Source organism: Schistosoma mansoni (assembly GCF_000237925.1).
Source record: "Schistosoma mansoni, WGS project CABG00000000 data, supercontig 0013, strain Puerto Rico, whole genome shotgun sequence".
Classification (NCBI taxonomy): Eukaryota; Metazoa; Platyhelminthes; class Trematoda; order Strigeidida; family Schistosomatidae; genus Schistosoma; species Schistosoma mansoni.
In genome coordinates, this window is record NW_017386025.1 from 981179 (window position 1) to 1006350 (window position 25172).

At 36.6% G+C, this 25172-nt stretch overlaps 2 protein-coding genes across 2 annotated transcripts in view; one reads left to right on the forward strand and one right to left on the reverse strand.

Annotated features, from left to right (window-relative positions):
- Smp_198740 (ubiquitin-specific peptidase 24 (C19 family)) overlaps window positions 1-11227 on the reverse strand; it is a gene marked incomplete at both ends in the record, with an annotated part of 49310 nt that extends 38083 nt beyond the window's left edge. Inside the window, 6 exons of the mRNA XM_018790844.1 lie at window positions 304-871; window positions 2699-2839; window positions 4130-4307; window positions 5709-6046; window positions 10160-10480; window positions 11060-11227. Of these exons, the coding sequence (XP_018645862.1) occupies window positions 304-871; window positions 2699-2839; window positions 4130-4307; window positions 5709-6046; window positions 10160-10480; window positions 11060-11227 (1714 nt within the window). The remainder of the gene's footprint in view (window positions 1-303; window positions 872-2698; window positions 2840-4129; window positions 4308-5708; window positions 6047-10159; window positions 10481-11059) is intronic.
- A 9500-nt stretch (window positions 11228-20727) lies between these two features.
- On the forward strand, window positions 20728-23084 carry Smp_058530.1 (hypothetical protein). The gene is made up of 2 exons (XM_018790845.1): window positions 20728-20784; window positions 22352-23084. The coding sequence occupies exon 2, from the start codon at window positions 22384-22386 to the stop codon at window positions 22864-22866; it is 483 nt and encodes a 160-aa protein (XP_018645863.1). The 5' UTR covers window positions 20728-20784; window positions 22352-22383; the 3' UTR covers window positions 22867-23084.
- Window positions 23085-25172: the final 2088 nt, after the last annotated feature.

Here is a 25172-nt window from a genome sequence, read left to right on the forward strand (position 1 = left end):
AAATGTTATTTGTTTTAAATCCGAGGGTTAATACATTTGTATAGCTTGAATAGTTTAGGTCATAAAAAATCTCCGGCAAGCAATCTCTATGGGGCAACATGAATAGGAATTTGAAGTGGGAATTTGGTAAAGAATTGTAATTGCAAACCTACCCAAGCATCTGGTAAGAAAAAAAGTTAAGTGGCACTGAGAACCAAAATACTACGTAGACAACACTTGGTTGAACTGCTAAAACATAAAACAACTTTACTTAAGGCTATTTAATGAGTATAATGAAAACTAAATATTATTGAAAATACTTACGTAGAGATTTGGATATCACTTCGTTATCTTGAATCCAAATCATTAACTGATCCAAGCGTAAAACTCGTCTCCGTTGACGTTTAGCTAAGAATGCAGCATTTTCTGTAGCTAATAAACTAGCTGATGTAAGTGAAACAATTGGACGTGATCTTTTTTGATTATTTCTATTCCAATTACTCGATGAATTGTTAACATTTTCAAATTGTTTCGATATTTCTAATTGTTGTATAAGTTCTCTTAAAGCCATCATACGTCCGTTAAACGTTGCACCACCTACACCTTGTGGTGGTGATATAGCTGTAAGCAATAGACTGTAATGTAATTTATCAATTACAGAAATAGAAAACAATGATGCTTGATCGTTTAATTGTTGATTAAAATTGTTTTTGTTATATCGTGAGATAACATCATCCCAATTCGGTTCGAAAACAGTGAACATTAAACTACCTAAGCAAAAACTACATTCTTCTGGTGTCAATAAAGAACCAAGATTATCTGCAACATTTAAATCTATCAAACGATATGTTAGAACTCGAATGCTGGTGATCAACTCAAATATACGTGAATCCTGTTTTTTTAAATAAAAAAAAAAACAAGAAAGATAACACAAGGGTAGACATAAGACAGTAGAAAAGTAACTGAACATATCAATACTATTTAAATTTAGATAAAACTTTATTTTACTGAACCGTTCAAATGATAAAAGCTACCTATGTAGAAATGTTAATGTAAATCACTTAGTAAATATGTTAAGAACTCCAACTGCTGAGCAATGTTTGAACTCAATTTAAGATGTCATTATCTTTACAATAAAATATGAAGTTCAGTGATTAGAATAAATTGTATCTTATGTTATACGTTCATTTGTTCTACATGATTGTGTCTCTTTAATTTATATCAGAAGTTCCTTTTTGTAAAATGTTTCCCTATTCAAGACCAAATCAAAACGATGCCTAGAATATAATTTGTAAGTTAACATCTAAACATTTTCAAACCTTTGAAGATAGCAACAAAATTTAAAGATTGTTCTCATAATGAATTAATATTCACTGAAGAAATACGACAATTATAGAATAGTAAACATACATGCAGTGATATTGTAAGAAGCTTCGTTATAACATGGATTCCAAATATTTCAGATGGGGGGGAGGGTAAACTGAACGATTCGTTAACGAACACTGAATTATTAATTAAATTAATCAGACTCTAAAGATTTGACGTTTTGCACAGTCATCTTTACCATGCAATGATACTGACCAATATTCATTTTAAGCAATATATTTTCCCTGTCATTATCTTTTGTTGAGCAAGATATATGAAATACATTTATACATTTGATGTCATTAAGATAACATGCAACTTAGATAACTCTTCAAATAACGGTAATCTATAGTTAATATTCTTTTCATCAGTAGCTGATACACAAATCAAACCGTGGTCATTACGAAATTTTGTAATACAATACCAGTCAAATAAGTTTATTTCTAATGTTCCTAAATATACTTTGATTCAATGTCTCAGATAGTTTCAAGAAAACCCGAAAGTTAACCTTCACATATTGATGAAATAACAGCAATAATTAATATTAAAAGGAAACAACTCCTCATAAATATTTATGTTGAAAGTAGATTTCAATATTTTTATGAACAATTTATTCTAAAATTCCATATGAGTTCTACACACATGAGAATGACAATTGAACGAAATACATTTCATCGACCTATGATCAAAATATAAAGTAGAATAAAATCAATCGATGGATTCGATAGATATCACCTAAACGGTGTAGATTATTTTGTCTTCAGTTAATTAAACATTAACTTCGTTCAATTCATTCCACTCTTCTAAATACACTGATGAAAAAAGACAGTTTTTCTCAGTAGATTTATTAGATAGATTAAAGGACATTGAGTTAGGAGAAAAGATATACACTTAAATACATTCATAATGCCGTTGGAGATTGAGAGCGAAATCAGCGCGTCAAAGAGTAATCAGCAAACAGAGGAAAAGTGCTCATCTTAAGAAAATAACTAGTAAAAATATTTAGACTTACAAAAGGTGAAAAGCATGATAATGAATGACATTAAGGACATTTTGTGGATTTAACCATTTATAAGCTGTTTGCGAAACTGTTATATGTACAAGAAAGATGTCAAAATTTTAAATATAAATTATCTACCAATCCCATTCAAACCACTCAACTTTGAATCACCAACTTAATCATTCTCTAAATGAAATAATAAATTGACTACTGACAAGACATAAATTGAACTTCACCGAATGCCTGATATATTTAATGTGTGTATAAGTCTGCTAGATTTTAGTAAAATCAAACACATACAGTTACATACCTTAATATAGAAATTATTGATTATTTATCACCGAATCAACTTACTCTATCTTTAAAATCTTCAATACATAAATTCGATAAACGCCAAATAACACGATACATAACCTTGGCTGCATAACTTTTCAAAGTATACAAAGTTAAATAATCACAGCATTTAGCCATTGGAAGAAGAAATATCGATGTAAGCTAAGTAGAAGGAAGAAAATATTAGAAAGCCAATATGATTGATAAAATGAAATAATCAAACAACCAGGTAACAGAAATAGAAAAATAAACGTGACCAAAAACCAAATTTAAGAATGTGAATGGTAGACATTAGTAAATGTGAGTTAGTGAACGATAGAAATTAATTAGCTCATTTATTGTAAATTAAATTTTTACATTGTAAAATCAATTGGTGTGCACAAAATTGTTTTTGTGTTAGGTTACATTAAAAGAAAGGGGATTATTAGAAAGTAATGAAAATATGAACAAATTCGAGAACTTTTTAAATCTACTTTCTTCACAGGTAAATCGAGAAACCGAAGAAAAATGTGAATACATGGATAGTTGAAAATTTTTGTGTAGTTTTTTTACACTTAGAAGAGGAAAAACTACAAATTAGTCAGCGTAAACATTACTATTGAATAACATGATTGAGATTTTAGGATTAGTACTCCTGAATTCAGATTGCTTGTGATTATCTTCCAGTATTTTCAATTCACATAGGACTTTATTAGACGCAGTTTTCCGTCAGTCAGTTGGGATTTGCAGTGATAATTTTGATGGTAACGAATTAATTTGACTTCAGTGTTTATTTGGGAATGAATTCATGGTATATCCAGCCGTTGTTTTACACTAAGATGAAACATCTATCTAACTTTACTGCTGTTTTGATTAAGTCATAAATTGATAATTTCAATTTGAAACAAAAACTATCTTCAAGTTAATTGACTTTTATAAAGATAGATTAGCGGCTTAAATGTTGAAGTCCCTGAAATCCAACGAAATATGCTCAATTCATGCTCCCGATCAACCTGTTTCAACATGAGAAACAGAGTAATATAACTAGTCTTTACATAAACAGTGGGGTTCAAACCAGAGTATATAAATTTTTACTTGTAAATGAGTTATGTTATTATTTTATTATATTACGCATCAACATTGTCCGGTAAAGTATTAACAAATACCAACCAAAATATTTCAAAGATATTTCTTTACATTATTTTATTTAGCTTGGAATGCTAACAAATGTCTGTATGTTATTCTCGATTCGGTGTGCGAAATGAAAAGCTGTCATGATTTTGAAACTAGAAGACTGAGACTATAAATCTATATCAAGCTTACAGCAGTTCCACAAAGGAGATATGAACTCTTTTTAACTAAAGAAAATACTGATTATTTTACACATGACGTTCATGGGTAGTAATTACGACAAGTTCTTTCAAAAAGCAACGAACACACTGGTAATGCATGAATTTAAAAGCATTAACTAACATTTATATTAGACCAGGATTGAGTTGCAAACCAACTAAGAAGACTGAAACCATTATAAACACCAAAACAATTGAGCAAATTGACAAGATAAAAATTCCGTGGAGTTGGTAATGCCTCAGCAAAGATGATATTTCCCAAATGTTTCTGAGCAATTTGACCCCAGTCATTGAATGGATCACTTTAAAAAAAAGTTTATAGAAAACATTTTTGAAGAGAGCTAAGATCCACAAAAGACTTACTTATTTGTTCCATATCTAAACCCTTAACATGTCACTGTAGAGGGAAATTATGAGACGAAGTGACACCGTTTCTTTTGAAATAAGTGCTTTATTATAGTGTACAAGAAAATGAAAACATATTTTTTTTGTAGAATCTTCTAGGAATTGATCCATAATTCACCTGGACTGAGTACACAAAAATGCTGACAAAATTTAGTCTTGTACACATCTTAAACAGCGATTCCTAATGTTTGGGATATATTTCTCGTCCTCTATGAAAAAAGTGATACTTTAGGACTAAGCCATAAATCGCCTTGACTGGAGTGACAAGACATTGACTTGGTCAGACCCGCTTTTGATCGATTGTACTAAATATTTTTGCTGTTCTTATTTATTCTCTGAATAAGTAGCATACACTAAGTCATGAAACGTCAGAAAATTTAATTTTTCTATTCATTGGGAGATTATAAATACATTATTTTTATTAGTAACAATCTAAAGATGCTCCATTGATTAGAAATTATTAAGTCAAACCTTGGTACTGATGCTTACATACTTTAGGACTACTTAAAGCCAACACCTAGTCTAAAGATATGCAGAGAAACAGTGGGACGTGTAGGCTACTTCACTTAGCTCAAAAGTTACACCAGTCTTAAAGAGTTCGTGGTTGGCTAAATCTTGAAACAAATGCAAAATAGACATCTGGATCTTGATTAAAAAAAGTTTGAGTAAAAGGCTAACAAAATAATGAATTGTAAGATGAGGGTTTTTAAAATTCTAAATAGCAGATATATACCAGTTTAACTAATTTAAACTCGTGTTACCAAGAGTTATTAACTATTACTTCGTAAAATCTAGAGGACTTCATACTTATAGGCTGCAAGCTTCAAATTAAAGGATCAAGGTTGATTAGTATATGTTACGTCAAAAGCCATAAACGCGTACAAAAGGATGATACTCATAAATAAGATAGAGCCAGGGTTTATGATTGGACATATAGACTGTATTATAGTAATCATGAAAATCATAGGGGCAATTTCACACGTAATAAAAGCAAAATATTTCATCACAGAAGCATGACAACTATGTTATACTGTCGATCCCTCAAATTAGAGTTCTATTGTTTAAGGTTTGCAACTCATCCAGGATCTACGTTTTATGACAATTCGAGCTTGTCAGGTAATTAGATCTATAAAATTGATTACATTCTTGCTAACTATGAGAATAATATTGACATCACTTACTATGGACTTATTATTTCAGTAATAATTAAATCTTAATACATCCAAAACTATAAGTAAATAATAAGTGCATTAGACATAAGTCCAAATTAAAGTTATTGTGTCTAATGATTGACTTACGCATAGGTTCCAGTATTACAATTTCTATCTCGACACAACTGATGGTAATTTGTCTCACAGTCGAAAATCATTGAAAGTATATGAAATACTTCAGTGAATAAAAATGCTCCACAGCTTAAAACACCAATAGATTGAAGATGTCTATCTCTCAAAGGTTGTGTTTCAACAGAATCTTCTCTGTCATTTATTTTATCATTGTATTCTTTGATCTCTTCAAGAATGGATACTTTTAATGTACTCATATACTCACAAACTAGACGAATTATTAACTCTAACATGTTATGTACACCTTCCAAAGTATCGCGATCCCAATTGAAAACAGCCTGCGATGTCATTAGCTTTATAGAAAGAAAAATACCGATTTGTTTACTGATATTTTTTAGTAAAAAAATAAGTTGGTTTTTAAAGTAGTAATATATTACTTGAGTTATTGCACTAAATCTTTCGGACAGATTAAAAGGTAAACACTGACTGAAAGACTACTAAAAGTAGACTGTTGAACAGTTTTTCTACTTCACTTTCTGATTTACAGACAAACAATATTTCAACTCCTAAATACCAGGATAGGCTTAATACTAATTAACTGAAATAAAAAACCGGTGCCGAACACTCTAACGGTTAACATTTGCAGCAGCCACTGTACAACACTTAATATATCTCAAGGTTAAATAATTTCCACCAGACTTTTAGAAGGTATAAAAATTATCTACTGTTATGATTTCCGACTCTGACTAAAGCGATATCAATGAGCGGAAACATTTACTGATGTTTTTGCTATATCCCCACGAGAATAACGAAAGGTAACTGTTGGGACCTATTTATGGACTAATATTATACGTATATTTTTAATGCTCTAGTGCGAGCAGGTATCTGTCTGCGTCTTACTGGACGTAGGAAAGACACTGCAAAGAAATCTCTTAGCGTTCTACTTAATGATAGGCAAGCTAGGAATATATTTCAGGAACAACTAGAAAAACAGTTAGGCAGCCGTGTAAGTTGTGCCCACCCCGAGGCAGCGCGGAATGACATCCGAAAAGCTGTGGAAACAGCAGTGATATCTGCTAGTTAGGTAAGCTATAAGGTTAGGGGGAAACACTGGATCTCAGCAGCATTTACCGCATTGATAGATGTTCGAAGACTCATACTACCTGGCTCCGAACATGACGAAGAGCGGAGTCAACTTAAGCGCAAGCTGATAAGAAACTTATGCAATGTTCGCGAACAGTGTTGGGTGGCGAAAGCAAGAGATATGGGAAAGGTAGCGGCAATAGGCAACAGCAGACAATTGTTCAGACTTGTTAAGCAAACCGGTATTAGGAACTCAAATGTCAGCGAAACTATCTCGGAAAAAGATGGACATATCATTCATTCTCAATCCGGGAGATTAGATCGATGGGCAGGATACTTGAGGGATCAGTTCAACTGGCCTTCGGCCACACTTCGGTTTCCCACGATCCCCAGTCGTCCTGAATGGCAAGTTAATGTAAATCCTCCAACTCTTTACAAGGTTGAAAAAGCTATAGGAAATCTGAAGCGAGAGAGAGCAGCATGCCCTGACAGGTTTACCCCTGAGACTTTTAAGGATGACGGTCCAGTGCTAGCAGCGGAATTGACTGAGGTCTTAGGTAGAATCTGGGAACTAGGCGTAATTCCATCTGACTGGTCCCAATCACTGATTGTGTCAGTCTATAAGAAAGGACAAAAGTCCTCCTGTGACAATCACAGAGGAATCAGTTTGACTAATATAGTGTCTAAAATATTAGCTTTAATAATGCTTCGACGCCTAACCAAAGCTCGTGAAGAGCAGACTAGAGAAAACCAGGCTGGTTTTTGACCTGGACGTGGTTGTATAGACCAGATATTCACTTTAGGTCAGGTCCTAGAACACAGACACACATTCAGACGCCCCACAGTCGTAGTATTCCTCGATCTTATAAGGCGGCATTTGACTCTGTTGATCGTAAGGTTCTGTGGTAGTGTTTTTCATTGAAAGGAGTATCAAAGAAGTACATTAACCTTATGAAGGCTCTCTACTCGAACACAACTGGTTGAGTTAGAGCCTATGGCAAACTGTCATCAGAATTGATTACCTCAAGTGGTGTTCGTCAGGGCTGTTCACTCTCTCCATTCCTGTTTAACTTTGTCGTTGACATGCTTTTAGGGATAACACTTTCATCATCTCAATCTCCAGGAGTTGAACTTTTACCTGGAGATTCACTTGTAGACTTAGAATACACCGATGACATAGTTCTATTTGGTGAAGATGCTGACAAAATGCAGAGTCTTCTGATCACCATAAGCAACATTGCAAGCATGTTCGGGATGTGATTCTCCCCCTCGAAATGCAAGATGTAACTTCAGGATTGGATTGCATCAGCATCCAAATCAATGATAGGGAGTGAAGTAGTTGAGTGTGTCGACCGTCTCACTTATCTTGGGAGTCTCATTGGCCCTTGTAGTCTGGTGTGTGACAAAATCTCAGCACAGAAACAGAAGGCTCGTCTAGCTTTCTCCAACTTGTGTCATTTATGGCGTAGGCGAGATATCCGTCTAGCAACCAAAGGACGGGTTTACTGTGCAGCAGTTCGTTCGGTCCTAATTTATGGATGTGAAACATGGCCGGTAAGAGAAGAGGATATTCGTAGGTTACTAGTATTCGATCATAGGTGTCTTTGAAGCATCGCTAGTATATCCTGGGACCACCGAGTAAGTAACGCAGTTGCTAGAAAACGAGTATTAGGTAAAGATAGCAAATCAATTGATGAAGTAGACAAACTTCATCAGTTGAGGTGGCTGGGACCTGTGTTACGTATGTCCAACAGCCGAGTGCTCCGGAGTGCGATGTTTTATGGTGTAGGAGTAAGTTGGAAGAAAGCTAGGGACGGCCAGACCAAAACGTGGCACAAATCCATGAAGTCATTGACAAGTGGACTGAGCCATGTAGGTAGGTGTAGACTACCTGGTTGGGATCCGCGAGATGATAACAACCGATGATTAGAGACCCTGAATGACATGACTCAAAATCGTTTGCAATGGCAAAGGTGCATCCACTCTTTGTGTTCTCCCAAATTCTAATCTTCTGAATTCTTAATGTCATTATCTTTTTTCTCTTTCCCAATTTATTTCCCTGGATTATACTCCTTGAATAACATCTTCAAACTTTAATCTTTCCGACTACTGCTTATACTTTTACTACATCTACCACTATGGGATTTGAATCGACAATTGTATCTCTGTGCTAATGTGGTATGGCAAATTGAACTGATGTACGTACGTACGAAGTTCTGCGTTGTTGTTGACTGACTGACAACATTGTATTCCGTCAGCGTCCTTACCAAGCAAGACTTTACCATCTGGGTATTATAAGTCGACAAAAGAATCTCTTGGTAGATCGATTGCTGAAAACTCAGATGATAAGATCTTTATCTACAAAAGAATACCTATGACAAAGTAAAAATGGAGAAAGTGAACTACCCGGACAAACACCACTTGGAGTAGTCAATTCTAAAGAAAGTTAGCCATAAGCTCTAACTTCACCAGCAGTGCTGGAGTAGCAATCCTGTACAAGGTTAATATACTTCTTTAATACTCTTTCCAATCACAGACGCTAACATCAAATCTGTCGATCTATGGAGACAAACGCTGCCTTGAAGTCGACAAATACATTTATGAATGGAAATTGAGAGGCATGCCCATGTTTGAGAACCTGATGAAGGTCAAATATTAGGTCTACACATCCACGCTCAAGTATAGAACCAGTCTGACTCACCAGAGACAGATCTTCACGAGCCTTCGTTACGTCAAATGAACATATTTGATCACTTAAATCCAGTCCTCATGTTTATATTTAGTTTAATATTGTTATGGAAAATGAATAGTTATAGAGGGATATTTTTATTTTGAAAGGCAATTTACTTTTGAAAGGTAAAAAAATTATTGATTTACTTATAATCTTCAGAGATATACAGTACGTTAGTTTATGCATAAGTGACCGGTAAACCTAACAATTGTTTCGGACCTCTCACTTTATTCAGACATTAAACGTGTACTATGACAAAAATTCAAGAACCTTAACTAAACAATGCATCAACTCTGAAACACATATAATAACGTGATTGTTATATGAATGAATCCTAAAGAAATCTCAGTTTTACTTCTAAGGAAAATAAGTCACACAAGTAAGACAAAATCACCAGGATGAGATGAACAAAAATATTACACGGAATGTAGGTTATCGTGCATACCAGCTAAACTTATAGCTTTCACTTTGTTATGCATGGCACTTGCTTCATGAAAATTGCAGTGCTTAAAAATGATATCTGATTATACGTCAATGAGTGACAGACGACTGTAAAAATAAGATAATAAAAACCATGTTTGAAATCGTAAAATTAACTTTTGCTAGAGTAAAAGCAAACAAAACACCACTAAGTCAATATGCACTAAACTACCTTGGTAACACACTCCTTCAGACATAATGTAAGAAATCGTTGGACCTCAGGGCATAAATTGAATGTCTTCAAACCATTGAATTTTATCTCATAAATAGCACCCATAAGGCAAACACCAAGAGATTGTGACCTTAAACACGGAATATCCCATTGTTCTGTAAAAATACGACTTTGAAGTCTATTGAACTCAAGAGAAGAAAATCCTGTGCTTATGTTATGCCCCACAACTAGTTTATCAAGTGGATCTGAGATTTCATCCAATGAAACAGTTGCTGACCCGGAATATTCGTCCTCTAAAGTTTCCTTGCTGCGTACCATACTCTAAAAACGAGGAAATAGGAACAGACAGTGGTGAATATGGACGTAGTCACATAACTGAAAATCAAATCGCAATATCAAAATCTTAGAAGTAAATTACATACCAACGATATGACACCCGTTTGCATGGAAACCCACGTACTTCATCCCGCATTTTGTGGTAATTAGTTACAGATCGTAGCACTCCGCAAAAACTATCCGTGTATTAAGGAAGTTTGAGTATCAGAAGAATATGAGACGTGACATAAGGAGCTACAAGTATAGTTAGCACAAGATCAAACCATAGTAGGCATATTAAGCTATGACAATAAGTGTTTCAGAGAAATAGTTTTCATGTCTTGTCAACCTAGCTACATTCCATACAGGCAAACAGTAGCTTTCTTGTAACTCAATAATGCCGATTCTCAACATCTAAGGCATGATTCACACGCAATAATCAATATTTTCTACATTTAAAACTTTATTAAGCTGCTTGTTTCGTTTGAGGGGCTTTAGCCAAGTCACATGCATATCAATAGTTTGGTTTAGAACGATTGAAATGTCAGTATGATATATGAAAAACACCTATTTTGAGCATCTTACCTTATCTGTAGTAAAAGCGCAACTATTTCTTGTATATACACCCTCAGAAGACAGTACAGATATCGCTTCATTTACATCTGAACTACACGACTTTAAAACTGCCCTTATGTTGTCCTCATCCGTAAACCCCATCTGCAAGAGTTTCTGTAGATTCTCTTCATCACTCATGGCTGAACAAAAACAATACTAGTTTCTCAAATTAAAAACGAAATCCAAGTTTCATTCTTTATTCAAGGCGGACAGATTTGTGATATAAATTGACGAATTTAAACACAACTGTCCCTAGCTAACTTCGTGAAAGCCATGCTTCTCATAATATCAGTGTTTCTAACTGGTTAATCGAAGCTCTTATAAGCCACTTGTTTATTCTTTTATTTTCGTTTTCCTTGGAGTTATGACATCATATAGACCACTTACTCAAGTTTAGTCTCAACTCAAAACTTCCCGGGAAAATTCACAAATAAGGAGTTCAAAATGGCAGACAACTTTGCAGGTTTACGTTATATTTTTTAGAGCTTATCCGTCTTGGCTTTTCTTACGGTCTGAAACAATCGAAACTACTTCCCGGGAGTAATTCATGTCACAAAAACTCATTTCTTGACTTGAATGAAACTCTAGTATCAGGTTTGGGCCCGTCAGACCACCATCTGAAGATAATTCACCTGTAAAGTAATAATGGCCGACGAGCATACTGCCTGTTTGAACCAGTAGATGTAAACAACAAATTTGTTATTAATTTCCTTAATAAAAATGATGTTTGGGCGTCTTCACCTGTTCTACCACACTGTCATCATGCTTAAAAATATTTTACTACTATCATTATTGTAACTATTACCATGTTGAAAATTGTGTATGTATTTGTGAATGTACAGCTTTGAGAATCAATTCACCGAGAAGAGAACTTTTCACTGAACCAGTCTTTCTTATTTTATGTCTCAGTGAGCATATTCCGTCTCTTACATTGAAATATATCTTTCTTCTGCACTTCTACAGATCCAAAGGGCAGGAAAGTTAGTCTGTCATTGAAAACCTGAGCCCTTTAAACCCTTAAAGATATCAGCACAACCACACACTATTCCTGGTCAGATGGTAGTCTGCTCTCAATAACAAAACTCTCTCGGAGAGCAACAGTATTGTTACTATCAATAACAGACAGCTTATTGGTACACACTTCCTCTTGGAAACTAAGTGGATATGAGTACATATTTAGAACACCCAGCTTTTACAGTTTTCAACCTTAGTTTTAGCACAATCACAATAAATTCTACAGTAGTTATTGAAAAATGTTAGTGCGACTGGTAACTGAGTCAAAAAAAAGTAGAAGAACAACATCAATTTGTCCTAACATATCCAGAAAAACTAAATTTGAAAATTTCATTGTTTGAGTTACGAAAATGACTTTTTTTAGGCCTTAGTTAAGTACACGAAGCCATGTTTCCCGAAAAGCCGGGTTGTCCCATCAAGTCTCGAAAGTCATTGAACAATGTGAATTTTCTGTTTGAGAAGAGATTTGAAGCCATGATGACACCATCTCAGAAAATTGGTTTCCGTAGTTCCTTTGGTAGTTTTCAATGATCAGTGACCAGGGTTTGGTTGTGGAGACTCGCCTCAGACTGTTTTCGAGTGATCTGCTTTCACTCGTAAGTTTTTTTTCCCGAACCTTTAAAGAATATATTAGGTTTGGTGATGTAATAGGATATTTAATGCAAATATCAAGATGATATGATGATTGACCACGTTATTGTATTGTTTCTCAACCTCATAATCGTTTAAACTGAATACACGATAATTGTGAAGATTCGCATTCAACATTCAATGCTGAGAAAAGGTATAAATTGGCGTATGTGGGAAAATTTGTATGGTATATCATGGCTCCTGTCCACGGACGTGGTCACTTCATATGAATTCTTTTCTTTTTCATACTGAGTATATTGTTCTATCCTCGTGTGAGAGGAAGGATTGATATATCGACTCTGTATCAACTCTGTTTTGGATAAATTCTCTTTACTCAACTTTTGAACTTATTAGTTAGTAACTTTGAAGTCGAATATTTTTGACATCACCCTGTTATTGGTGTGCCATTTTAAACGATTTCTCTGGAAACCTGAAAATTGATGGTTTGCTGTGCAATTCTTATAATTATTATTAAAACAACTTATTTGAGTCGACTACTGGTAGGCTGCGAATAAACTTTTGGCACCCCAAATGAAACTCTGTTCTTCCACCATTTTGGTTGTACGTCACGAATGAATCAACCGACTGTGCTTCGTTAACAGGCCGGAAAAGATGGACGCATCGCTTTAGTACATGTGTCCTAAACACCATACTTCTGGCTGACACGATAGGACCAGTCGGTATAGACAATGATCTTATGACTTAGGTAGTCACATCATGACAAATCTAATATTTTTGGGTCAAACTTATTATTTTAATAGCAATCGTAAATGCCCTTAGCACTGACCTAAGCATTATCACAATTTTGGTGAGATCGACTCAGTAGAATGTGATTTAAAGTATTTAAAGCATAGTATAAACTAGTAATCTCAGCAATAACGCAATTAAATCAAGAAGTATTATATGAGCACGAACGAATATACTGTATTTGAAATCCACAATCAAGCAGTCATCAATACAAAGGGGTCATTGGTTCATTCAAACACCACATCCGCCACAGCTTAAATTGGAGTGTAAGTGTCTGTGATCGATTGTACGTCTTCTTCTTAAGTTCATCTTACGTCTGTTCGACAATGTATTGGATGTATACTTTGTATTATCTAGAATGCACTCGGTAGTATTAGAATTAACAACCGATATTGGAACAGACTCACCTGATTCCTGGAAATGTATACAAATATATCGGTGGTGTAGTGAAACCACTGATACTTAGAATTTGCATCATAGACTTTTCAACACTATCCTCCCCCACGAAATAATGTTGCGTCCTTATGTCACAATGTTATGACCAATTTGACGCTCCCAATTTATATTGTCTTCTCAAATCTCACGCTTCGATTACAGTATGTGAGTATTCAGGGATACGCACTGACACGTAATTTCAGGTATTCCATCATATGGCTTTGATTTGCATAAAAATTAAAATACATATTCTTTTTGTTATACACAGATAGATTTGCATTGATATGTGTAATTAACACATGTGATTCATCTAGGTTTGTTTTACCTGCGAAACCTTGGACTTGATTCGAATTCTCTGCTTGTGCAAACTCCATATCTGGGTAAGCTGACTCTCTGATCGGTTCGGAGAAACTTGCCACTCCCTCTGATTCGTCATACCACTGACTAGAGATTCTACTCGACACACATTAGTTCGGAGAGTATCCAACATCTGATGCAATAAAATCAGAAATGTGACTTGAATTCGAGTCATTCAGAATACATTCGTCACATTCATTAGGAATATCACTAGAGATAAATTCATCGTGAGGACCACTGACACTTTATATGACATCTGGATTTGATTTTTCTGAAATATTTCCCTCAGATATATCCAGAGTTTCATTAGAGAATAATGGATCATTAGAAAAATCAGTATCTACCAAAACTGAGTCCGGTTTTTGATGATGGCTCGACTTATTCAACATATTATTCTCAGAGTTGTAAGACATTTCATCAGAAATATGTGAATCATTATGACAAACCATATCCTGAATCCATATATCCTATAACTATAACGGGTAGCTTACAGGGGGTAGAAACCACTATTTTACTGGATACAGGAGCTTCAGTATCTATTGTGAAAGAAGGGTTTTTACGTACATTGAATCATGAGAATCGGCAAAAACCATGTTCCTCACACTTAAAACAGCTGGCGGTGATCTTCTGGAAGTGCACTCTGAAGTGTAGTTAGATGTAACGGTGAACAAACAAGCACTCACTTGAGATGTAATACTTGGAGTCGACTTCATATTAAAATACAAAGTCGTTATACATGTAGCTAAGGCGGAAGCATAAATTTGTGATATGATCATACAGAGACATCGTCCTTAGAACGTAATTAAATCGGTAGCTCCTGTAGAGGTGTCTGAAGCCATATGTCAGGTACAAACTAATGAACAAATAACAGAGAACATCCGTCTGTCAACCATTTCCCTACTCCAACAATTTAATTCTGTTTTCCTGGAGAATATCTCTGGAAATCGGACGACCACTGTACAAAACCCCATTCTCACAGGCGACCACATGCCATTACGTCAACCACTTTGAAGAGTACCAGTACACCGGCAGCCTCAGTTAGAATCAATGATAAAGGAGATGCTAGAGAAAAATATTATTGTACTATCTTCATCGCCCTGGGCTTCGCCCATCGTTTTAGTGCAGAAAAAAGATTTCCCTATTCGATTATGTAAAGATTACCGTCGCCTTAGTGCTATGATGAAGCGCGACTCCTTTCCGCTTCCGCGGACTGATGCGATATTAGACGCTATGAATGGTGCATTCTGGTTATCGACTTTAGACCTAGCATCCGGCTACTGGCAAGTAGAAGTACGACCCAAAGACAGAAAAAAGACTGCATTCGTTGTACCAAATGGGCTTTACGAACTTCAAGTGATGCTTTTCGGGCTAACTAGTGTCCCAGTCACCTTCCAACGACTGATGCAGACGGTTCTACTTGGCATCGCGCCACACAAGTACCTGATTTACCTCGATGATATTATTGTGTATGGCAGCAGGCCCGAACAGCACAATGCCAACTTGAGGGAAGTCCTATAACATATTAAGCAGCGCAACTTAAAGTGAAACCGTCTAAATTTTGGGTAGGGACAGATAAAGAGAAAATGAGCGTCACTATTAACTGGCCACGGCCGAAATCTCCCGTGGATGTTCGCAGCTTCCTGGGGCTCCCTCATTATTATAGACGTTTCGTACGTGATTTCATATCCCTGACAGCCACTTTACATCGCCTGATGCATAAAGGGCTGAAATTTTTGTGGACCGCAGAATATCAGCAGGCATTTAGCACCTTGAAGTCATGTCTCGCTGCTCCACCCATACTAGCCTTTCTGGAAACTTCGGTTAAAGGAGGTGAGTTTATATTTGATACTGATGCTAGCTCTTCAGCAATTGGAGCATTCCTGACTCAAACAGCACAAGGTGGACAGGAGCGGGTCATAGCCTACGCTAGCCGGCGGTTAGATTGGAGAGAGACAAGGTATTCTACGACGCTCCGAGAGATGCTCGCTTCGGTAAATTCTTGCAACATTTTCGTCACTACCTCTTAGGGCGCCCTTTTCGTGCACTCACAGACCATCGTGCACTACAGTGGCTTTGTTCGTCTCTCGAACTAGAAGGTCAGGTGGCACGCTTGCAGGAGAGAATGCAAGAGTTGGATTTTACTTGCGAATACCGACCACGAAGCGGACACACAAACGTCGATTCTCTGTCCCGTATATCTTATTCTCTTAGTACAATTAGTTCTGCCCTTAGCACAGCCCCAGATATCGAATGACCGTCTCTTCAAGCAGCAGACCTTGGTTTGCAATTCATCTACCAAAGGCAAATACACTGTAATAATAAACCATCTACGGTAGAGTTAAAGGATCATTCCCTAGCGGCGCGCCGTCTTCGTGTGAATTGGAGTAGTTTGGAATTGTATGGGGACACGTTATTTATAGTCAATGAGTCAAAACAACCACTGTCGATAGTACCATATGTACAAGTTCAGAATATTATGGAGCACGTGCACCGAGAACTCGGGCATTCGGGAAAACTGGGGACTGAATATGCGATTCGCCAGAGGTTTTGGTGACCATCCATCCATGAAGACGCGGTAGAATTCTGCAAACATTTTAGCAAGTGCTATGCCATCAAGTCACTTCAACAAATACCCCGTGCACCGTTAGTTCCAATAACGACAGAACGTCCACATCAGTGAGTTGGTATCGATATTATGGGGCTATTTACAACGCCAAGGAATGGAAACTTTTGTTCGGTGAAATAGTTAATTTCATGAAGGTGAAATTTCAAGTAGACATGCAGTTCCTGAAGAAAACTGAAACATTGAAGCACTTAGGGAATCCGGAATATGATGTTTTGCAGGAGTGCCAAGAGGTGAAGAATGCGAGCTATTCAGGTTACCAGTAGATAGGAAAACCCATGTAATATATTAGTAAAATTTGAGGGAGAAAATCTTGAGTAGGAGGTAAGGTCGACCGAAACTCAAGGGAATTTCGCAGTAAAAAAGCCAGTATAATGCCACCTCAGGTGGTCTAATTTTACCACTAAAATGTCTGTTACACTAGACATAAGGACATCCTGATCATATTTGTATTCTTCTTTGGTAGGAGGTGACTAATTGTGAAGTTCGACAAGTCCAGTTTTAATATGTCACATTTCAGGCTTTCAAGGATGGCCTTATGAATAAAATAATCGACACATATACAGCTAAGTTACTACGCATAAGCCATTCAACATATTGCGACGTGATACACGAGACAAATAGGGAAACACCTTTCGTAGGTTCCACTGTCCCCTCTGATGTTAAGTGACTTCTGTGTTTGTCTCTCAAAAGCCCTGCTATCCAAGCCATCCAGACGTTTGTCAAAAATGTGGACGTCCGAATAAGCAGGACGAAATGTCTAAATGAGGGGTCAAGCCCTGATACCCCATGAACAGGAAGTCAACATTTTATTTCGAGCTGAAGTACGTTGAAACCCGACACTACCACTGCTGAGTTCATTCAAATGAAAAGGAAGCCAAATGACGGCAAAGATGATCTAATGTTAGGGTGGTCTAGTGAGGATGATGAAGTTGTAGGACAGAGAAAAGTTACTAGAATCTAGTCAAATCGTCCGGCCGGCATCCAGCTGACTGTTGGATAGCCTACCGATTTCCACCAGGGTCAAGGACAACCAATGTGCACCCGTCAATTTCATATCATGAACAGGCTCATACAGTAGCTATTTGGCCCTGTACTTCTATTAACCGTCAATACTTATCCATTCTGTCATTTCTTGTGTTTACCTACTCCAGCCAGTCGCATGGTTATCATGTTGGCATAATTGAGCTTTTTGTACGAATCGGTAATTCATTTGTCTTCATTCCTCTGTTAACTCGAATTTCAAATAGTTCAGTTGTGCTCATCGTGTTTTATCTAACCAAAGGTAGACTATTCTGAGAATTTGTAGCATGACGATTTGACTTCTAATTTTCGTAATACCTAAGGTTCGGTATTTGCAACGAGTCGTGACTTCGACGGAAGCTATGTCTCATCATTTCCGTCCAACTCGAGCAGATCTTGATCATCGACACAGATCGATTACGTTGGTGGTCTACAGAAATGAAGGGCGAATTGACTTTGAAACAGGATCTGCTCATCAATATGGAGAGTAGGTTACGATTAGAATGAACTTAAATTGCGAGTAAAGTCGAGTTAATAGGAAGAGTCATTATCACAGAATACTGATATGACAGTAAATGAAAGATAAAAAGGTTTCACATTATTGACCTGATGTCCATATCTGGTTCACGGAGCAATCCCGTTATTTATCCATATTTTACAGGATGTAGGTCGACTATCTCGATATGAACCTTCTCGGTTTTGAGCCCGTGATTACGAACTACTTCTGTGATTCCTTCTTAAAAATCGTTTAAATATAAGTTGAATTCTCGAGTCGATCAAAGCTAGACCATCTTGGAAAGCCTAGAAGTGCTGGAAGGTCGTTTCGTCCTAGTATGGGACTCCTCAGCAGTACGCATCTGTGATCCCGCTCGCGGGATTCGAACCCAGGACCTTCGGTCTCGCGCGAACGCATAACATCATCAATCATTTTCATCTCCAACACAACCATAAACCCCTCCGTCTTCTTTGCAAGGGGGTCTTATAAAGCTAATCAACGTATGATGTAAGCTCTTGATACAGACATGATGTTCGACTGCTTTAAAACATGAGAATGACACAAGACATAGGATCTGGGGACTAGAGAAAAGTAAACGCCTTAAGTTTTCGCTGACTTACAGTAATGTCAACCTTGAGACACCAGTAATATGAGCGTCTCACTTTCGTGCCACAGAATATTATACCTTCATAAATCTGTATATCATATCTTCTTCTAGATACTTGGAGAAAATGTCTACTGCCAAATCAATTTGTGTCTATCGTTTTGGATAAGGATACTCAAAGACTGATTTCTCTGTGGATTGAAAACAACCAACGGCGTATACTTCATTATTCCGCAGTGAACCAAATTTTTCTGCAGTATAATAATGCACAAGTCGCATCCATTACTGTTACACACGAGGAGCGAGACTCAAAAAATTAAATATTACCTCAGGTTCAAAATGATATTCCAGCTTCAATATGAAAGGAACAGAAACCTGGGTGTAACTCACTATGTTAATCAATATTAGACATGCAATATGTGTGAAAATCGTACCACAGCTTACAAAATGGCCTCTTCTTTCAGTGACTAAGTAGCATTATCGGAGTCGTTATAGGCAGAACGAGGAATTCTGCATTAAATGATTTGACAGTGGCAGTAATATAGCAAGATAAATTAGAGGGGACAAGTTTTAAAATGAAAATAGACAATTAAAGACGTCTGTCGTATCACTTCGACAGCCAGTTTGTATCCGGAATCGCGTCTTTAAACGTGGTATTGAATTGTCCCATTAAGAGTAGTGAGGTAAAATGTATAGAAAAAGCATAATAATTGCCACACAAAGTCGGATATTGTTGATTGAGTGGTAAACGTAACAGTCACAGGTATTCGGAGTTTGACAACACCTTAACCAGTAACACCTTTTATAATCGAAACGTGCTAAACCAGTGAAATCAGAAGTCAGGAGCGAAGAGTTAAGGATATATACTTGATAGAATATCGGCATATCGAGAAGTGACTAATTTAAGCTGTCTAGCAGTCGCAGATGTGAAGCAAAGTGCACTCATTCGTGCACCTTCAGCCAAGTGAGTTCGTTAAAACCAATGCACTCAGCATCATGTACAAGATTTAAAGAGCTATTGGTTTCGGGGATTTATTTAACGCTGCACAGTTGTGCCCCATTATAATTAGTCAGTGTGTATAAACATAGCAAATTGAAATACATAGGTGATCTTTCACTGGAAGGACGTGACAACAAACGTCTTGTGAACAGTTCAGATTGATTTCTTGAAGAAGTCTGGACTTGCACATCAACAAAGAAACTGAGTTCCTACCTATGTGTTGAGCAATAGAGCTACGCTTATTTTAGAAGTTAAAGTTCATTATGTGCTGTCTGGAAATAATCCCGGAACAAGAAAATTTTGTTGAGAATCGGCCATGTAAACTGGCCACTCATACCAAACGGAACAATTTGGTAACTGGAAGCTTGACACATAGCGCAAAACATTTCTCTACTAACGTAAATAAAAACTCCGTAGAATTACGTGTCATTTGATTTAATGATATAACGTTTCTTTCTAAATCTAATACGATCTTCACTGAAGCGGGTGAAGCTGCAGCTTTCGAATGAAAAATTATTCTTAACACTAAAACAGAAAGATAGCACACTGAAAATGATTTTACACGACTTAATTTGGCTCTTAGATACCAAAAGACTACTCAGCTGTGAGAAAAATGCGAACTTTTGCAAGCTAACATGCGTCCATCCAACCTCGAGCACCTCAAGTACGTTATGTCTGTCTTGGATAAAGCCATTCAAGGTCGTAGAGGTGGATTTGATTTTTCATTCATGGCCTTCTCGTTCCTCGTTTAGCTTCAACTTTCGATGTAAATGTCAGGTTGAATGCATTAGGTCTTGTCTGTTATTGTTAATTATGTTCATTGGCTTGTCCTCCTGTTTCAATCTTCAGGTCATCATGTTTATATGTACCCAAAGTACTCACTGGACTGTTTTAGACACTAAAGGATGGTTGTCATGTTTTGTGTTGTCAACTCTAGCTGATTATCTCTTGATGATGTATATAATATGTCAGATCTTTTTTAGATCATTGTCTTGGATTGTCAATAATAATGTTTACAGGATTTCACCAACTTTTCAGCCATTTGCGAAGAAACCCGTAAAAATAACACGGAGCGACTTCCTAATACGCTTGTAAATTTAATGAGCTTTGTGACATTCTGACATCCCAAGTGAACGTGTACAGCAAAATAAAACAACTGCGGGTTTCATAGAGCCCATACGTAAACTCAAAAATGTCTGACTCATTAGTTACTTTGCATCAGATTCTGTCTTCGTCGCCTAAAAATCGTCTTGGAGAAGTCGAGGTAGTCTTTAGCGTCTTTCAGTTTCATCAGCTTGATATTGTTTCTGTAGGTGGTTAAGGAGTTTGATACGTATATGGTTTTATACTTAATTGTGTTTCTTTGACATCCAGACTACATAACATTTTCTGTAAATGAGCAGTCAAATATATGTACACCATACTAAGAATTACAATGATTCGATAAAATTTCGGCTTATCTTATGGAATCATTAACTAAACTAAATCTCGATATGATGTATTAACATTACACATTATTTTGTCTTGAAAAAATTAAGGAATGATATGGCTCAAAATCGTTTGCAATGGCAAAGGTGCATCCACTCTTTGTGTTCTCCCAAATTCTAATCTTCTGAATTCTTAATGTCATTATCTTTTTTCTCTTTCCCAATTTATTTCCCTGGATTATACTCCTTGAATAACATCTTCAAACTTTAATCTTTCCGACTACTGCTTATACTTTTACTACATCTACCACTATGGGATTTGAATCGACAATTGTATCTCTGTGCTAATGTGGTATGGCAAATTGAACTGATGTACGTACGTACGAAGTTCTGCGTTGTTGTTGACTGACTGACTTATTTTATCTTAAATGTCTAGATGAATGCAGAAACCTCTCAACCAGTTGTCGAAATCAAAAGCCTAATAACTGGTCTTTGTGTTCTATGAACAACAAACCAAATCCCGTTCTACTCTGCTGGCCGACTGATGTTCAAATACACCCTTATCACATAAGAATATGTCTGGACACTCATATTGCTGTTTTTGTTTACAAAGTACCTAGCAGTATCATTCTTTATCAGGCAAGAAAGATAATTTATTCAAGCAACATATGCATCCCGTATTTTTGAAAGCTAAGCTTTACATTCAAGCGTTTACTTCAAAGTCTAATTAGTGGATCTTGAAAGAATTATTTCAGAAAGTAATTAGTATTTGGCGAACCTGACACTATCATTAATCTCCATCGTCAAGTGTATACATTTATGGTCTCTGTGTTTTTGTACTTATTTCTGTTCACTAGCTTTTTCTCGCATTCACATCACGTATTTCTACTACATTTACTAATTTAGATCTGAAACCATCTCACTAAGATGTTTCTTTAATGGGAAATTCTGGAACCTGTTTAAACGATTGCCTCGACGTCTATGCTCCTGAGAAAGTTCTTTTTGCCATAAGCTTTTGTACTGTACTTTTGGGTCTCGTTCTTATTATTTCAGGGGTTTGTATTGCTCAGCTTAGTGAGGGACTGCATGCTCATTTGTCCATATCATATGCAGCTGTACCTATTGCGTTTGCTGGCTGTGTTACACTACTAATAGCCATTTTTAGGATTGTTTCTACAAGTAGACGTTTAAGGGAAATGAATTTAACCCTTTGTGAGTTTGAAAAACAATGGAATCAAGAAGAGTCTCTGTCCTACAATCTTCAAGGAAACGCATATAATGCATTTTCTTTTGTTAATAAATCCCCTGACAATTTTAGCCCTAACTCACTTTCGGATAAGAAAGTTGATCATCTACCCATACCTGTAACAAACTATCATCAAAGATTGCCAATGCCTCCAAGACGAGCTGTTTTGTATTAAGCCAACTCAACTTTTAATGTAACACTGATTTAAGAGTTCTCTGTATGTTAAACAACTTTTATTTCAAGTTTCATTATTTCTATTGCCATAATCCGTTTTAGAATTTTATGTGGTGGCACTGAGACATTATTGTGCATGCACTGTTCCCAAACTTCCAAATTTGTGTTATAATTAACCCACCAGTGATAATTTGGTTGAATAAAGTAAATCTTTTCTCAAGTCGTTCTTACTTTCTAGTTTACCCTATTCTATCCTGGAAGTTTTAATGGAAAGGGTTTATATGAGTTTTCGCTCCTATCGCACGTTCAAACTAAGATTCAGGAGATTTGATCAGTTTTGGTTGGCATCTGCGCGTCCTGTGTGGATTCCATCGACTTGGCCATTATGGCACCAGCTTACATAGAATGAATAGAGGTGGATAGCATTGTAATCAGTGGAGTGCATTTTGTCCTATTCGGGACTCGCTATTTGGATGTACGTACCAATTCCCATCCAAACCACTAAAAATTAATTTGAAATTCGTTTCCGTTTCACAAGTTAGTGGCTATCTGGACTTAGTCGCTAAGCGGGTGATTCATTGGGTTTAAGCGAACGGTAATGGGTTAGAGTTCTGGATTGATCACCGACTCTTGGATGTAGGCACACCTAGCAAACGAATCCCAAATAGGACAAAACGCGCATTCTGGGTTCCACTGATAGCCTCTTCCATCTATTCTATGCAAGATTTAAGAGGTCTCTTGGAACTTTTACTACTACGTGATTCCTCCTTTGCTAGCTTTAATTTGAACAAACTTTACAAGTCACAACTAAACTAAAAAATAAATGTGTTATTACTGTCGGGTAAAGTTTCGAATAGAAAATGTCATGATTCCAATGACCGTGGCAAAAAGACAAAATAAAGGGATCTGTCACAAGTCTTCAGTTACGAAGGAGCTACCTTGTGAATCGCAATAACTCTAGTTTTGGAGACTGATGATTTTTATTCACAGTAAATTGCGTATAAAAGTTTACCTGGGTGTGATTATAGTATGATGATTACCAAAATACCAGCTTACACGCTAAAAAGTCACTTAAACTTTTAGTATTTACTATTGCAGCTACCGAAAAAAGGAAGAATTCTTATGATCATTCCGGTATATGGTGTTCATAATTAAATATGTTTCTTGAATTACGTTAATGAGGATTTTGGCATTTATAATTACTTTCTAGTACTGGGACTATGGGTATCATCTTACTTCCCCATGTAGTCGCGTTTTCTGTCCTACTTCCGCACTATGAAGATGCTGAGTTCTTACCCGGAATCAATAATTTAATCTGGCGGATGAAGTCATCTGTCATACTGACCCCATATACTCTTTAAAACCAAATTCCACCATATCTCTATGATTTTATTCTGTTTTCTTGCCTACTCCGCTTGTTTCTTTACTATACTCATCAAACTATCGACTCACCATGCTAAGTCCTAGTTTTCTAAACCTCCAATCAGAAAGCCAAATGAGTGGTAGCAATCGCCTTTTTTCTATAACAATAAGTAAAATGTTAAACCAAAGGAGATTCACATTTTATTAACTTGGATAATTGCTTTATTAGGACTTCTGTGATGCAAAGCATTATATCTAATATTCGATCGACTTTAATTTATGAATGATAAGAAATATAGCAACACCTAATAAACAAGATAGTAGCTTACAATTGGGAGGATTTAAAAATACCGTAAAGCAACTGCTTAGTCAGTGCTCACTAAAAATATACGGAGGAATTCACCAAATAGTGGTTACTTAAATATCATTCTCCGTTATGTTTGTCCCATGTACTCTAGGTAAACCTCATAGCTACTTGATTAGTCTGGACATAACTTTACTGACTTTCCAGTGGTTGATCTACTAGGAGATCCATTTGTTGATTTACGATACCCAGATGATATGGTGTTGTTTGGTAAAGACCCCAACAGAATATAGGCTTTTCTAACCATCTCTAATCCACAAGGCAGTGTAGCAACGTAAGGAGATGCAATCACATGGTAGCCGGTGACCAACATTAGGATCATACGTCATATGTTTCCTTAGGGTCCTGAAGCCCATGTGCACCATAGGTTTGGAATGAGGGTTCCCCAACTCCGTGTCCACCAACCCAGTTAAAGCTCCGGACGTTCGCTTTTCGTTCTCCGAATTTCGTAAATAACACCCTCGCCAAGAGAAGGCAGTGAGTAGGACTTCCCTGGCAGAGGCTATGGGGAGTGGAAGCTTGAGCCGATGTACATACAAGGTTCTGCTTTGCGACGGACTAACTGATATTGAGTATTCAGC

What these genes read in the sequence shown, in the direction of transcription:
- Smp_058530.1 (XM_018790845.1), top strand. Translation starts at nt 22,384, where the DNA reads ATGGGAAATTCTGGAACCTGTTTAAACGATTGCCTCGACGTCTATGCT.